This window comes from Seriola dumerili, unplaced genomic scaffold (genome assembly GCF_002260705.1).
Source record: "Seriola dumerili isolate Sdu_G_001 unplaced genomic scaffold, Sdu_1.0 BDQW01000449.1, whole genome shotgun sequence".
Classification (NCBI taxonomy): Eukaryota; Metazoa; Chordata; class Actinopteri; order Carangiformes; family Carangidae; genus Seriola; species Seriola dumerili.
In genome coordinates this window covers 27069-42301 of record NW_019174704.1, presented here as the reverse complement: position 1 = coordinate 42301, position 15233 = coordinate 27069, and the positions used below count along the sequence as shown (strand labels likewise).

Genomic DNA, 15233 nt, shown 5'->3' with positions numbered 1-15233 from the left:
TCCTTTGACCCACCTCCAACTGGTTCCTTCTCACGTTTTCTTACTTTATCTCTCATCAAGATGACACATCGTATTGTGTCTTCATCTGCCCAAAGGAGCCACGCTTTCCTGTAGTTTTAAGGATATATAGTAACTTCAAAAATAGGGTATTTAGCACGAATGAATATTTTCCTAGCTTTTGTCACACATATAGTACATTGGATAGTGGTTTTCAGGAGATTTTGTCCTAGCAACCAAACAACTATAATGGCAACAAAGACAAAAGTATGCCAGGAGTTTGTTATAGAAAATCATGGAAGCATCATGGAATTCCACACCAGTGTGAACGCTGTCTTCCTCATGTAACAAATGACAGCAATATTGACTGGCATGAGGTGTTTTACATTGTGTAATTACAGGTAAGATACACATGAGGGTGCTGCTCCGTTGACTTGAACCTGAAGACAGGAGATTGTGGCAGTTTGTCCTCTCAGGCTTGGCCACCTGCGGTGCTCTGCTTCCAACACTCCTCCTCCTCCTCCTCCTCCTCCTCCTCCTCCTCCTCCTCCTCCTCCATCTCCCCCCCCCATCTTTGCCTGCTCTCCCTCAACTTCAACCTCTCCCGATCAAATCAGCTCACCATGTCATCATCTCATCCTTTTGTTTCCTTTTATCCATATTAAGAGTGTGTGTGTGTGTGTGTGTGTGTGTGTGTGTGTGTGTGTGTGTGCGCGCGCGCGTGCATTTGTTGGTGTGTGTTTCTTTGTCCAAGACACTTCCTCTAAAGGCGGGTTAAACACATGTGATCGAGCCATTTATCTGTAAACATTTGTGTTGCTTTGCATGTGTGTGTGTGTACAGAGTGTGACTGTACACATGCATCTGAGTGTGTCCTCTACAAGTGTGGTTGCCTGCTGATGGTATTCCGTGATTGAAAGACACTGTGTAGTCAGGTGTGTGCGGAGGGGGTTGTGGTGCTGTGCCGGTGACGGCTGAAGGTGAGTGTTGTGCCGTCGACAAACCGTACAAGGACCGATTGAAAACCAATAGAAGGACATGACTAATGAGGCTGTGTGTGTATGTATGTGTGTGCGTGTGTGTCTGTGGTTACCTCTATGTGTGTGCACTTGGAAGACTGGATCTTAGTCTCAGTTGCTTACATGAACAAATCCTTATTAGATTCTTTGTGAATTTATAGTTAAAGTTCTTTGTCCTCTTTACATCCTTTTATGGAGAAAAAACTGTTGATCTTTTTTTTTTTTTTTACAGGAAAGTGATACTGTAGTCATACCTCAGGCACCCATAAATGAATATGCTTTGCTCTTGAATAAGTGTGAGATTTGCATGCTGAGTTCCTTTCACACAACTCTGTTCGTCTGAGGAAGGACAACGAGATTTTTAAATGACATCTTTTCTATCAAGTGTGTTTTTACTTTTGATACTGGGCAGATTAAACTCCAGAAGTAGTAGCTCTTTGTTTAAAGTGTGATGTTATGATTACAGCTGAATGTATTTGCATTTTAACGGACAGTGTTTGCCACTGGCCTTGATATTTGATAAGCCTATGTTGCTTTTGTGTGCGTGTGTGTGTGTGCGTGTGTGTGCGTGTGTGTGCGTGTGTGTGCGTGTGTGTGCGTGTGTGTGTGGGTGTGAAGGCCGGGAGTGATCACCATGCAGGCTCTGTCGGAAGAAGACCGCAGGTTGTGGATGGAAGCCATGGATGGGAGAGAACCGGTAGGTTACCACGGTTACCGGTTCGCTCTGATATGACAAAAACAACGAGAGTGAATGACAGAGAGGGAAAACCTGTCTGCTGAACAAAACATTAAAAAGTAATTTTGTAGCATTTGGTCATACCTCAGCAGCTTTCCCTCAGTACATACAGTTTGTCACCTGCTAACATAGAGCAACGGTTTCCAATCAGCGGCTCCTTAAAGGAGTCTCAAGATAAATCTGAGAAGACACAACATGATGAATGGGATTGGGAAAGGAGGATAAACACAACCGTTTTTCCCTAATGTCTTTCTTGTGAAACACTGGGTAATTTAGCTACTTTAAGCCTCTAACAATGAAGCAATCTTAGAGGGTTAGAAGGGAAAATCAATGTCAGGCGGAGCTGCTCACAACCTGTTGACACACACTACACAATCAGCAGTGAGGGGGGTCACAGATAGACATAGTGTCATGTAGAGGAGGAGGAGGAGGATGAGGGTCATAAGCCGAAAAGGTTTTGGAGGCACTCGTATAGAGCCTTTATCCCATAGATAATTTCAGTGTTTATGTTCCTAATTGGACAGTTGACTGACAGCCAGTCTCCCCAACACTGCTTAATCTACAGCTCTTTCACCCTGAGGCTGCAAGTGTATGTTAGAGCTGCTTTCCACCCTCTCATTTACCTGCGTTCATGTCCAGACACCTCCCTCATCCTCATGTCTACGTTCGAACATGCAAAGGTAATCGGTGTCCATAAACCCACCGCAGGCTCGGACAAGCAGCGGCTCCTCCGATGATCCGTAATAAAAGCAAGAGATGCTGATGCTCCTTTTTCAACTCTTCGGATCTTGCCCACCTCGCATTGTTTCTGTGTTCTGTGGGCTGGACTCTCCACCTTTGCACAGATAGTCAATGAAAACTCCCCACTCACCGCAGCCACACAATGCAGCCTTTCAGAAGAACAGGGCGGATCTGAGCGCTAACACACGCAATCGTACACCGTCCACTTCATATCGACTGTAATTTCTGCAGTATGTTATATTCAGTTTACTATTGCTTTCATGTGAAAAACGTGTGGAAGTGGAACAAGCAGCATTTAATAGCAAGCATTCAAAGCCTCATAGGCAGATGTAGAAAAATAGCACAAGCGGCATAAAATGCGTGTATTGTTTTAAGTGTAATGTAATGTATGAGTAATTCCTATCCTGTCTTGTCCTGCCATTAGGCTTAGTTGTAAACACGCTGAAGGAGTTTGTGTGTTTTCTATTTGCAGGTGTACAATCTGAACAAAGACAACCAGGCTGAAGGCAGTAAGTAGCTTTAAGTGAGATTCATTAACTGTTCAGATAAATGTGCAGTATTATTCATCATTTCTATCAGTCTGTCTGTGTTGGCAGCGTTAGGGTTAGATTTATATAAAGAGTATTCTGAATGCTCTGTATGTCTATTTCTTTGTGGCCCAGGGAATAATTCAGTATCTCTAAAAGATGTGTGTGCACATTATTTCAATTTTGTCGTGTTACCATTTTCAAATACATCGTCATCCTGTTATGCGTTCTGTTTTATGTAAATTGAAAATCATTTTTCTTCTGACCGTGACTCATTTCACTGTGATGGCTCACACTCATTCTGCTCGTCTCCCTCTCCCCTCAGTGGCCCAGCTGGATGTCATTGGGTTCAACGTGATGAAAAAATTCATCTATGCTGTGGAGACTCGAGGTACGATGTTAACTCAGACTCTGTGGATTTCTTGCTTCATTAGTTTGATACGCTGTAATGTAGACAGAATCTGTGAGCAGAGGAAGTCAAGAGCAAAGTTTTTCCACCAGAAGCCCAACCTTAAGAAAAGGTCTGATTTTGGAGCACTGTGTCGTAATAAGTACAATATATAAACAAACATAAAATTCAGTCATTCATGTCACGCAAATGTATGTCCCATTAAAGACTCGTGAAGAGGCCAAATTCCATAATTTACTATTTTGCGAGTCTCAAAATAAAATCCTAGGTGTCCCAAAACTCTCCATCTAAATGTGAAATAAAAAAAATCAGAGATGGTTCTTTTTGGTCCTTCAAAGTTCACACAGAATTTACAAAAACATCTTGGCTCCCCCATCTACAACCTGCAACCAGAAATCTGGATGTAATATTTGACAGTGACCTCAAGTGTGAAAAACAAGTTGTTCAGTCATATTTTCATTACAATGAGCAGCATCTCAAAAATCATCTTCTTGCCTCTCTCGACTTGATCTCGAGAAGGGTACATATGCTTTTGTGTCGTCTCGGTTAGATTATTGTACTTTGTTGTATTCACGGTTTAGCCGAAAAAACAAACCCGATGCCTTCAGCACGCACAAAACGCAGCTGCTCGGCTTTCAGCGAATACTAAAACACAAGATCGTCTCACTCCTGTTTGAGCCTCTCTGCACCAGTCAGTTTTTAAGAATTTTAAGACTTTACTGATTACCATTTAAGCAGTTTACGGTTTAGCTCCCACTTATATTAGTGAGTTATTGCTCCCCTACAAGCCAGAGCACTGCCTCGGATCCTCATGCTGGGCCCCTCTGGCTGTTCCTAAGTTCTGATTTAAGACTACAGAGGACTGGTCTTTTGCAGTCAAGGCTCCTCAGCTCTGGAACTTATAAAACATAACTAATCTAAATCCTTCATAACTGAAAAATGGAGTTTATATTAATACCAACCATGAGTTATGTCGACAGAAGTACAGTGCAATGACATGGATTCATTGTCAGATTAAATCATATTTCCATGACTGTAGTGATCTCATTAAGGGAGCATAGGGAGACATAAAGCATGATAGGCTAGCATAAAATCACATCAAATTATATACAGTACACAGTAAACTGAAAAAAAATGTTTATGTAATGCTACCATAGATACAGTATGTATACAGTATATGTTATGTGTGTAGGTACACAGCCACGCAGAGAGCTAAACACACTTCCAATAATGGCTAAAGGATTGCCTTTGAGGTTTCTACTGGAGGCAGATGTGAAATGTATTAGAACAGCAGTGGACAAAATCAGTAGTAGAGAACACTGAGATTCCATAAATAATTGTTTGACAAAAAGATAATTAAGTACGGTAACAAGGGAACTGGACTCACAATATTATCGACTTATTATCCGTCGCATTATTCACATTGAGTTTCGGGAGGATACGAAGCATCACCGGTGAAAGATCAACACAAAGTTCTCATCGGAAGTACGACAAAATAATTCATCAAGTAAATGTAAAAAGGCTAAAATACGCAGTAGTTCTCCCAGTAAGTAACATTATCTGCAGCTAGTCGTTTACAGTGGCTAGCTTGGTTAGCAGTGAGCTGATTATAGAAAAAATTAATTCTACTCAATCACAAAACTGCTGTAATGAAAAAAAAAGAACATAGAGATAATGCCCCAACAGGAGCATGTTGGGAGTGAATAAAAGATGCACATCAGACACAATGTTGACTGTAACAATGTCAGTTAAACAGCTATGGAGATTATAGTATGTACAGTTTGTATTTATTTCTGATAAAAGAGATAATGTATTAAATCACCAGAGTCTTTTAAAGGGTGAATAATTAAATACATAATGCGTGATACAAGCTCACTACCATGTTCCACACAAACAGCTGGTAGAGGGTGGTTTGAAATGACAGGCGTCAAAGGTCGTCTGCAGGATCTGAAGCCTCCGCCTTCTGAGCGTGTTGTCTTCTGATGCATCTAAAATGTCACAGTAATTGTCCACATGGGCGATAACATTACCTTTTCCCCTTCATCGGCTGCACCAAGAAGGGTTCATTACTACACACTCTTGTTTGGCATACACATTTACATTTAAATTGTATGTAATGATGGCCTCGTTTTCTCAGGTGCCCGGATTATTCTTTACATGAGGGGCGTGTATGAAAAGAAAAGTGGCTCCAAAACAATGAGTGTTAATAAATGTAATATTAAGGCAAATGTAAATGCTAAAATGACCCGAATTGTATTAAACTAATTTGGCATTACAGTAAACCTGCTGACCGGTTCTTGGCCCTCATAAAAAGCATCATTTAGATTCTATATAAGTGGATGAATTCACTCTCCTCTCCTCTCCTCTCCTCTCCTCTCCTCTCCTCTCCTGTCCCTCTTCCTTTTCCTCTTCCCCTTAATCTTCCAGGTATTAATGAACAGGGCTTGTACAGAATTGTTGGCGTCAACTCCAGAGTACAAAAACTACTGAGCCAGGCTATGGGTAAAGACGCATGGAACACACACATTTAGGCAAAACTGCAAATAAAATCCGTTTTCTCTTCTTTAATTTTATTATCTTCATTTTCCGTCCATCAGATCCTAAGACATGTGCTGACGTGGAGCTGGAAAACCCAGAGTGGGAAATAAAGACGATCACGAGCGCTATCAAGCATTATCTCAGGTTTGTGTGAAAAGGCTCAAACAAAAGAAAATCCTGTGAAACAGCTGTGCTCTACATAGTTCTGTAGTTCTAAAAACAGCCAAACTGTCATTAAATTGTTTCATTATTCAAATATTAAGTGTTTGAGTGTTAGAGTGTTTGTGCAGTATAAAGCACATCTCTGGTGTGGATTGTTAATTTTCCCATTTATTCCATACAGTATTTAATGTATTTGCTTGTTTTATTTATTTTTTGAAACTTTCATTTACCCATAGAGGAGTTGTTCTCAGCAGAGATGTATTGCTCCAGCAGTGTTGCACTTATGATCAATGTCACAATCACTTCTCTTACCTGCTTGGCCACTGTATAGCAGCTGACATTTAAATTACTTCCTCAAGAGCATCTCAACAGTTGGTAATGAGGGAAGGAGGATTGCGGCAGGCCGGGAACAGGCGGCTCAGTGGAATTGAGAAACGCATGAAGGGAGGAAAGAGGGGAGTGTGGGTGTTCAAGCTGTGCTCAGTCCGCTGTAACTGAATGAATCTACACTACTCACAGGTTCACAAACGTTCACATGTAGACACATTCACGTGCGTATGGTACACACACAGAGCCACTTCTTTGGCACATAAATGGACAGATTGACGTCCGCAAACAGCACACAAACACTCTCACGGCATTAGGACCTCAGGTCACCTGGAGGGAGAAAAAAGTGCTCCTTCAGAACCATTCAGATCGATTCATTTCTGCAAAGCAGCCAAATCCAAACTCTTGTTCCGTCTTCTAACCCGACTTTCTCCACCCTTATGTCTCCGTCTCCTGTGTTTGCAGAGTGCTGCCCGCCCCTCTCATGACATACCAGTACCAGAGGAGCTTCATCAAAGCTGCCAGTGAGTATTCTGCTTTCATGTGTCTTATTTGCCTCTTCAATGTGAGTCTAGTTGGCAGAACACAAGGCGAACTCTCTCCTGCAGTTTGAGGTTTGTTTGATTCCCACTGAGATTACCCACATAAAGACAGGGCAAACAGCTATTCTAATGCCACCTTGGACTGAATAAACAGTCTGTACTAAATAGAAGATCATATGGTTTAATGGTTTATGTATTCTTACAACAAACTGTTAAGCAGCAGAATCCTTGGGTACCTTGTGGTTTGCTGCTGATTTCAGATGAAACCTTCATGGGTCGTGTCATGTTGACATATACACTTTATAAATGGATTAAATATGATTTCTGTAATACTTAAACCAAAGATTCTGTCTCCTCTGTCAGTGAATCTGTTTCAAGACATCTCTTAAGCCTTCCTCCAGCTAAGTTTGGAAAATGAAAGCATCAAATGAATCATCATGTGAATGAGGTCATGACTTGCTGTTAAACCAACTGCCGCTTGCAAATAGACGGTTCACCTGCTGAGATACCAGCAGACCCACTGTACCACTGGGTCTGTTTGGTCTGGCAAACGAGCCCCCCGACTGTGCTTCTTTATGTTGTGCGAGGCGCACAGTTCGTTACCGACCTGCTGTGTCTGTACAGTTTTCATACGATATATAGATTCAAATTCCACATGAAGAGGAAAAGCCTGGGGAGCTGATCTAAAAGTGGCAGCCTAGTAAAAGCTTAGCTTTTTGTGGTTTGCTGGGTCAGAAAGCAGCTGCAGAAATGTTCCCCTTATGTTGCACCAGCACCTGATGGGTGGGGCGTATTGATTCGGGATAAATAATTTCATAATAATTCACATTCAGCTGACTTCAAGATGGATTGCCTAAACTGTCCAACTGCAATAATCTCAGTGTATTAGATTCCTCTCATGTGGCTCCTAGGCAACAAAATAAACTTTTGCAAGCACTAGCTGTTTTTTTTTGTTTTTTTTTGCAGTAAAGACTTTGCATGAATAGTTTTTCTACATCTTGGTGTTGTTGTCTGGCCTGGTTTGATCTACACAGGTTTAGTTGAGTTTTGTCCATGTCTGTGTTGCTACTGTATCTTCTTTTTTTACGAAATGTTTGAAGATTCGGTTTATTCTGACAAGTTCAGGTGCAGTTTAGTTCAATCCAGTCCAGTCTAGTCTGACAGGATGTGTCAGTGACCTGTTTTCTTTGTTTGCCAGTAGCTAAGCCTCTATGAAGGCTGAGCTGACAGGGGAAGGAACTGCAGGAAATGACCGCGTGTCTCTGGCAACACTACCAAGAAAAATGGCTCCATAGTGAGGCCAACTGGACAGAAAAAGGAGAAAATGTGTGTTAGTGTGTGTGTGTGTGTGTGTGTGTGTGTGTTTGTCAGTTAAGAGTGCCAAGGTAGCTGGTTTGATACCAACTTGGACAACCCATGCTATAATGGTTTTGTAATAATCATAAAATATAACACATGCTTGCCAGCCATTTGTGTAATTTTACAAATTTCTATGTCTCATCTCTCCTCAGCTCTGTCCCTCTGTTAAACTTATAATCTCTCTTTTTCCCCCTGCCATTCATCAGTGTCTGTTTATGCGGGTGTCTTTGCATGTCATGAACTTGTGCGAGAATGCATATGTGCAAGAATGCGTGTCTGCGTGTGAGACTGCGCTTTAGTATTTTTTTTAATTTTATTTTACAAGGCAGAATTTTACAGAGGCAGTGAGGTGTTTTGAGGACAGTGTCCTCACTTGAACTCCCTCTTTCAGCTCCTCCTCTCTCTCCTCCTCCTCTCTTTCACGTATCCTTTCCAGCTCCTCCCATCACTCCCCTTAAATATCTCATCTTCCTGCTCCTCCTCCAGTTTCATCTCGGCTTACTCTCTCCCGTCCCGTGCTGCTCTGGTTTTTTTTAAATAGCTGGTTTTAACAGAGAGCAGAGGCGGAGGAAGTAGAAAAAAGGAGGAAATGGAGTGGAAAAACGGGGAGGGTAAGAGAGGGAAAGATGAGAAAGGGTAGTAAGAGGAGGGAGGGAGGCAGGGAAAATGGTGCCACCTGGATTTGAGGCATGTGGCAACAAGAAAACAAACATACAGTAATTACTCTGTCTTAAGTCATTAGTTTTGCTTTCAATATCCCCTCATGAATTAATTTTTTACCTCATACGTCCCCATTGATTCTCTCTCTTTCTTACTCTTATCTCCTATCTAACATTTACACTTATTTTCACATGTAATTGCCTGTAGTCCTTCAACTCGACTTAATCTTGCACTCTGCAAGGTTTCTCGTAAAGACGCTGAACCAAACTTTACTTACCTTCACCCTTTTTTTTTCAGTTTTTGCTTTATCACCTAGCACATTAAAGAAAGAGTTAAAAAGATGAGAGAGGATATTGTGGTGAAAACAAATTGAGCTTAATCAAAAGTTAATATACAGTTTAACAGAGTCTAACCTGAGTGGCACATATTTCACCAGACTTTAAAGGATGCTGCCCTTCTTTTGAAGCAGACGAGTTGTCAAGGGTCGACCTATAATTCCCAATGGAGTGATTTTTTTTTTTGCTGCTTGCTCCATAGATGATACAGATATCACAATCGCAAGTTTAACAGCAGAACTAATTGCACAAGGTGGGACTCAGCACTTTAGTGTGTGAGGTCAAACTTTAAGATGGTGACATGGCCCTCCCGTGTCTCTCCTCTGAAGGAAAAGTGATCAGATGGAAGATTTCAGGATAAATATCCCGCTTGCTCTTCAAAGTGAAGATGGATCAGGAGAGCTCTTTTCAAAATTTTATCCTCTTGCTGTTTTCACTGACGCGAGGTTTATGAAACCGATAATCTGCCAAGAAATCCACTTCATTCAGTGACTGGGTTAGTAATGCGTAACTGAGAAAGTATGTAGGATTTTAAGGCTTTTTTTTTTTTTTTTTTTCTTTTTCTTTTTCATATTGTCTAATAGAGTGCAGACCGTCTGATAGTTTGCAGCGTTATCCCCATTTGTATGATTCACTTTGTTCTGCCTTTCTCTACGATGGCAGGTTTTCAACCTTCCTTTGAGTTTGAACATATGGAACAGGTATAAGGACGTTTGCCTTGACACCGGTTAGTTTCAAGTATACTCTGGCCTTACACAAAGTAGCACAGATGCCCTTCTCACTAATCGTCACCCAGGGTCTCCTACCGGTCGGATACGTGTGGAATATCTCCGCAGACAGGCCTGCAGGCAGCATCCTAATCAGGGGCCTGAACCACCTCAGCCAATGTCTCTGTAACACAAAGAAGCAGTGGTTCGACTGCCAGAGCTTTCAGACGTGTGAATTCTTCACCCTTTTCTTAATGTTACACCCTTTGTAAGGAAACTTTTTTTTTTTTTTGTGTATCTTGTAAACACAATCTCATTCTTTTGGTCGCTATCCAAAGCTGAGGACCTTGGATGAGGGTTGGTATGCAGACAAACCGGTAAATCGAAAGCATCGCCTTCATGCTTAGCTCTGTTTTGACCACAGTCGTCTGCTGCTACACCCACATCGTTGCTGATACTGCAGTGACCTGCCTGTTGGTCTCACGCTCCATCTCGCCTCTTGCTGTGTTTTCTTGTGACGATGACAATTGTTTTCCTTCGTGCATCGCCGCGTTGTCCTTCTTGTAACCTGCTCTGGATCTTCTCTGCTTCCGCTGTAACGACTGACACAACTTTCCAGACAAAGAGGAGAAGCGTTGTCAGCGTCAGTCAGGTGCAAAGGGTCAACGGACATCAACCTCTTAAAACGAAACGTTTACCAGTACATGTACCGTGGCACACAGAACACAGGAGATTGCAAGCAACAGAACATTAAGAGTTCGAAGCTTCGCCAAAAGTAACATCCCTCCACTTAACACCAAACCTGTTGGCGTCGCGCCTATCAATGGGAAACACTGTAGTCAATAATTTAGAGCGCTTTGTGTGCATGAGTGAACGCAGGCAGTGTCATATTGTTTGCGAGCCAGGTGGTGTAATTTCAGCCTGCGCCTAAAACAACGCTCATACAAGAGCTTTCTCATCTGAATAATAATTCTGATCATTTCGGCAAGTGTTGGTTCGGCAGCTCCCAGCGCGTCTTTCAGCTTCACGTGAACAAGAACGCACGAAACAGGGAAGTGGAGATTTTACTTGTCGTCCATGCTTTTGTTCTGGGAAAAAAAATAGAAACGAAGGCAAAGACGGATACATGTTGTTTGTTTATTTCTGACACTCAACCCATAAACTGCGAATGCCTGTGACTGAAATAAATGGCGTGGACAATAAACATTCACCGTGACACCCGTAAAACCAAAATGGAAGGGCCGAAAGATGCCAAAACGCCCTTCAGAGCAGAGGAGTACTGCAAAATTGGGTGATTCCGTCACTACCAGACAGCCCTTCAAGACCACACCAAAAAAAAAGTTGCCTTGTTAAAACTGTAGATGTTTCGTATTTGTACAGTTTGTTCTGTCTTGTGTATCCCGCCCCAATATGAATCCAGGCAGCGTTGAAATATAGGATACACTGCACGCACTGCACAGGCCAGGAGATGTCAAGTATAAATAATGAATGGCAAGAAAGTAGAACAGGTGGTGGTTGCTGGAGTTTGTTGAGGATCAGCTGATGGCCAGCAGATGTGGCGAGCATGCTTCATTTACTATATATGGGTGTGTACGTGTTTGCTTTCCCGACTTTGATTGTAAAAGTATGTACTCCATACATAATCAAAATCCCTTCTCACTTAAGAGATGCACAAATTAAATTTTTGATGAAGTCGGACACAGACTTGTTTTCTCGGTCTTAACTCTGTCAGCAGGAGCTGTAAGAAAGGTGGTATCTTACGCAAATCTACGCTTTTACATCTGAATTCAGGTCAACAGTCAGATGTTTTGTGAAAAAGTTTTGTGTTTTGTAAAACTGGTGACACTCTTAGCCCAATTAACTTCATAACAAGAGAGCTGGCAAAAGTCATTATGGAGCTTTAACCTGGGTTAGGTAGTGCTAAGTGAATATTAACCCAAAGAACAGCTCTGAAATCATCACCAAAAACATGCTTGTATGACAAGGAGGGAGGATGCGCATGAATTCTAATGCGATATTGTTGTGTGCAGTAGTGATGCGCGGATCGGCTCTGATGTCATCCGAATCCTCATGTATGCATGAATAATCCACTCGCCGCCCACCTGAACGAATAATTTTCCACGATTTAAGGCAGGACTGTATTCAGATGCATACACCCCAATAATGAAAGATAAAATAAAAAAAATAAAATAAAAAAAAGAATCTATAGTTCATTTATTTATTTATTTAGTCAAAAGGGCCAAAATTCAAGGTTAAAAAAAGGTTGTCGTCTGTGACGTGTTGGGTGAGGTGGAAGCTGTGATGATAAATGCCTTCTGCTTGTTGTAATCACTTTTGACTCAGCACCAAAGCTACTGACCACAGCGTTACACTGCCTCTCAGACTGTGATTTGTGCATGTTTGTTTTCTTTGGTTTGTGACACCACAGTGGCTGGTGTGTATTAACAGTATTTGCATGTGTGTGTGCCCGTAGTAAATTAAGTCTGGTAAAATAGAACAAATGTTCTTGTTTTTTTCATCACGAATGATTTAAAATGATTTCTTTTGATCATTAGATGAAATTAGATGTGATGTGCAGTTGAGGCATAGTCGTAAAGAAAGCCAAACAATAAAACAAAGACCAGGACCTTGCCAAAGTATGTGACTGGCTGAATTTCTCTCCGTCTGTAATTCTGGTTGTCTGTCAGTCATATCAACTCTTCTGCTTTAAAATTGCTCTTGGATCGAATTAATACATTTTCAATAGTAATAAATTTTGTCTTCTGGAAGCTTGATAATTTTTCATACATTGCACGCACAGCCTGTGGGTGTTTGCACCTCAGTTTTCAGTTGCAGTCTGAAGGAAGAGAAGAGCGTGTGCTTCAGCATAATGTGTGTGAAGCCGTGGACACCGGAGAATGCATTAGAGGGGATGATGCGGGGAAGAATGAATGGAGCTGTTTTCATGCGCTGGTCTGCTGGTCTGTATTTACTATATATATGTATATGTATGTTTTGGTATGTGTATGTTGGAGCTTGTCAGCCCTGTTACTTGGTAAGAACGTGTGTGTGTGTGTGTGTGCGCGTGTGCCTATGCCTGTGTTTAAGATGCTCTGCTAGTTGTGAGAGTATTGCCTGGCGCTGACAGCCAGGCCCCGAGGGTTGATCTAGTGTGAGTCTGCTGTCATCTCTCTATCGACTGGCTTTGCGATCGTGACTTATTATAGTCATTCATCAACAACAGGTCTCTCTGCTTGCCTGTCTGTCCACCCCCCCGCCTGTCTACCTGTTCGTCACCAGGACACAGAGCTTCTCCACTCTGCAGCAGATTTAAACACTCAGTGACTAAGCAAGCCACTTGTTTATTTGTCTCAGACTCCATCACTCTGCCTATCTTTTGTGCGCTATGCATCCCTCTCTGTATCAAAATAAAAACTCCTGAAGTCTATATTAGGAGTGTTTTAAAATGACTTTGTAGTGTTATTCACATCCAAGCACAAAGCTGATGTTATATTTTTCTGACCACAAGAAAGAATGCCTTATTCTGTCTCTGAACCTTCACACTTCCTGTCTATGTTAATCAGCCAAGAGGTCATTGGTTCCCGCTGAAGACTAAAACAGGTCACAAACAAATAGTTTCATTTAAAAAAAAAAAAAAACATTTTCGTTTTTAACAAATTCCATTTAAACAGGTGTGTAAATATTTGTTGGGGACTATTTTCAGTCGTGGATTAATACACATTTAGATCTCTAGTGAGTATTTTTGGGGAGCAGGATGGTCTTTGCGGAACTGACTAAAAATAAAATACAGTGTCCACAGGAATAAGCTCCATCGGGCTTTAGCTACGCTGACAATACACACGTTAGCAGCATCAGCACAGGAGATTTCATGGCAATGAGAAAAATGTAGAATAATACCAACCTTTATACTTTTAGTAATTACTCTAATACATGTACTACAGCTATGGAGATCTCTGCATAATAGATCCACTCAATATGAGAAAATCTGGACGAAGCTGTTTTTTTTTTTACTAGTAGTCCTTGTACACTATTCTTTGCTCATTCTTACAAAGTATGACATATAGTATCTCTCTGCACCAAGGTCTGACAAATGTCTGGCTGTACAATGATAACTTGCTGCAATATATAACATCTTTGTAACAACAAGAATAAAAGCAGAATAAATAGACATTTCAGTTTACCTGTCCATGTATATGTAAAAAAAAAAAATCAACTGTGATTTGCTCAAGTCTTTACTTCTTCAATGACGGTCTCACTTCCTGTCTTTTCTGTCTGTCTCTGACCAGAACTGGACAACCCAGAGGCCAGGGTGACAGAGATTCATGCTCTGGTGCATCGACTACCTGAGAAGAACAGACAGATGCTGGAGCTGCTGATGAAACATCTGGCCAAGTAGGTGGCGATATCACACACACTTGGACACAGATACCATTGTTATTTTTGCTCTATCAAACACTGTGCACTTAGGAGGGTGCATAGTATTCAATTTGAGTTTTTACTATGTAGTGTTTATAGCAGCAATGAATCTCTCCTCTCCTCTCCTCTCCTCTCCTCTCCTCTCACCCTGCTGTAAAATGCTCCTTAGCTTGATTTCTGTTGTTGTCCTTCTGCAGAAAGAATTAGTGCTCCGTGTAATCTCTTGACCACATGCATTAAGGCAGTGTGTACTGGAAATAGAAGCAGCCACTAGATCAAATCTATTTTCTCGACTTTTCCCTTGAAGAGAAAGAGAGGTTAGTGGTGGTCAGGTGCAGGTCTTTGTCTGGAGGCCAGGAAATGTAGGAGCTGCCATGATTACAGGCCTAGTGAGGGAGGACTAGCTTGGTGATTTGCAGGTGAAAAAAGATGTCTTGGGTAAAGCTAGCTGAAAGTCAGTGTTTTTCATTAAGTTAGTTAAGTTACGTGACTATACATCAATCCGATGCAATTTGACCTAGGTTTTTACATATGTTTCTAGATATTCACTGACCTGCAAATCACAAAATCACTGCTTCTCTAGGAGATAATAGGATGCTGCTTACCCTTTGAGCTGATTGGAATTCACTGTTTTGCTCAAGGACCTTTCAGCAGGGCTGATGCTGATGAGCACTCCAGACGATTAGGTTCCAGAAACCTGTTGTAAGGCCACAGGAGCAATCTCTTTTTTCTCACACAGTCCATTCCCTAACAACGGA

The 15233-nt window shown here is 41.6% G+C and overlaps 1 protein-coding gene across 1 annotated transcript in view; it reads left to right on the top strand.

The window, feature by feature from the left end:
- arhgap26 (Rho GTPase activating protein 26) overlaps positions 1-15233 on the top strand; it is a 90229-nt gene that overhangs the window by 53579 nt on the left and 21417 nt on the right. Inside the window, exons 11-17 of the mRNA XM_022762367.1 lie at positions 1635-1713; positions 2966-3002; positions 3346-3411; positions 5857-5931; positions 6027-6111; positions 6922-6980; positions 14346-14451. Coding sequence (XP_022618088.1) covers positions 1635-1713; positions 2966-3002; positions 3346-3411; positions 5857-5931; positions 6027-6111; positions 6922-6980; positions 14346-14451 — 507 coding nt within the window. The remainder of the gene's footprint in view (positions 1-1634; positions 1714-2965; positions 3003-3345; positions 3412-5856; positions 5932-6026; positions 6112-6921; positions 6981-14345; positions 14452-15233) is intronic.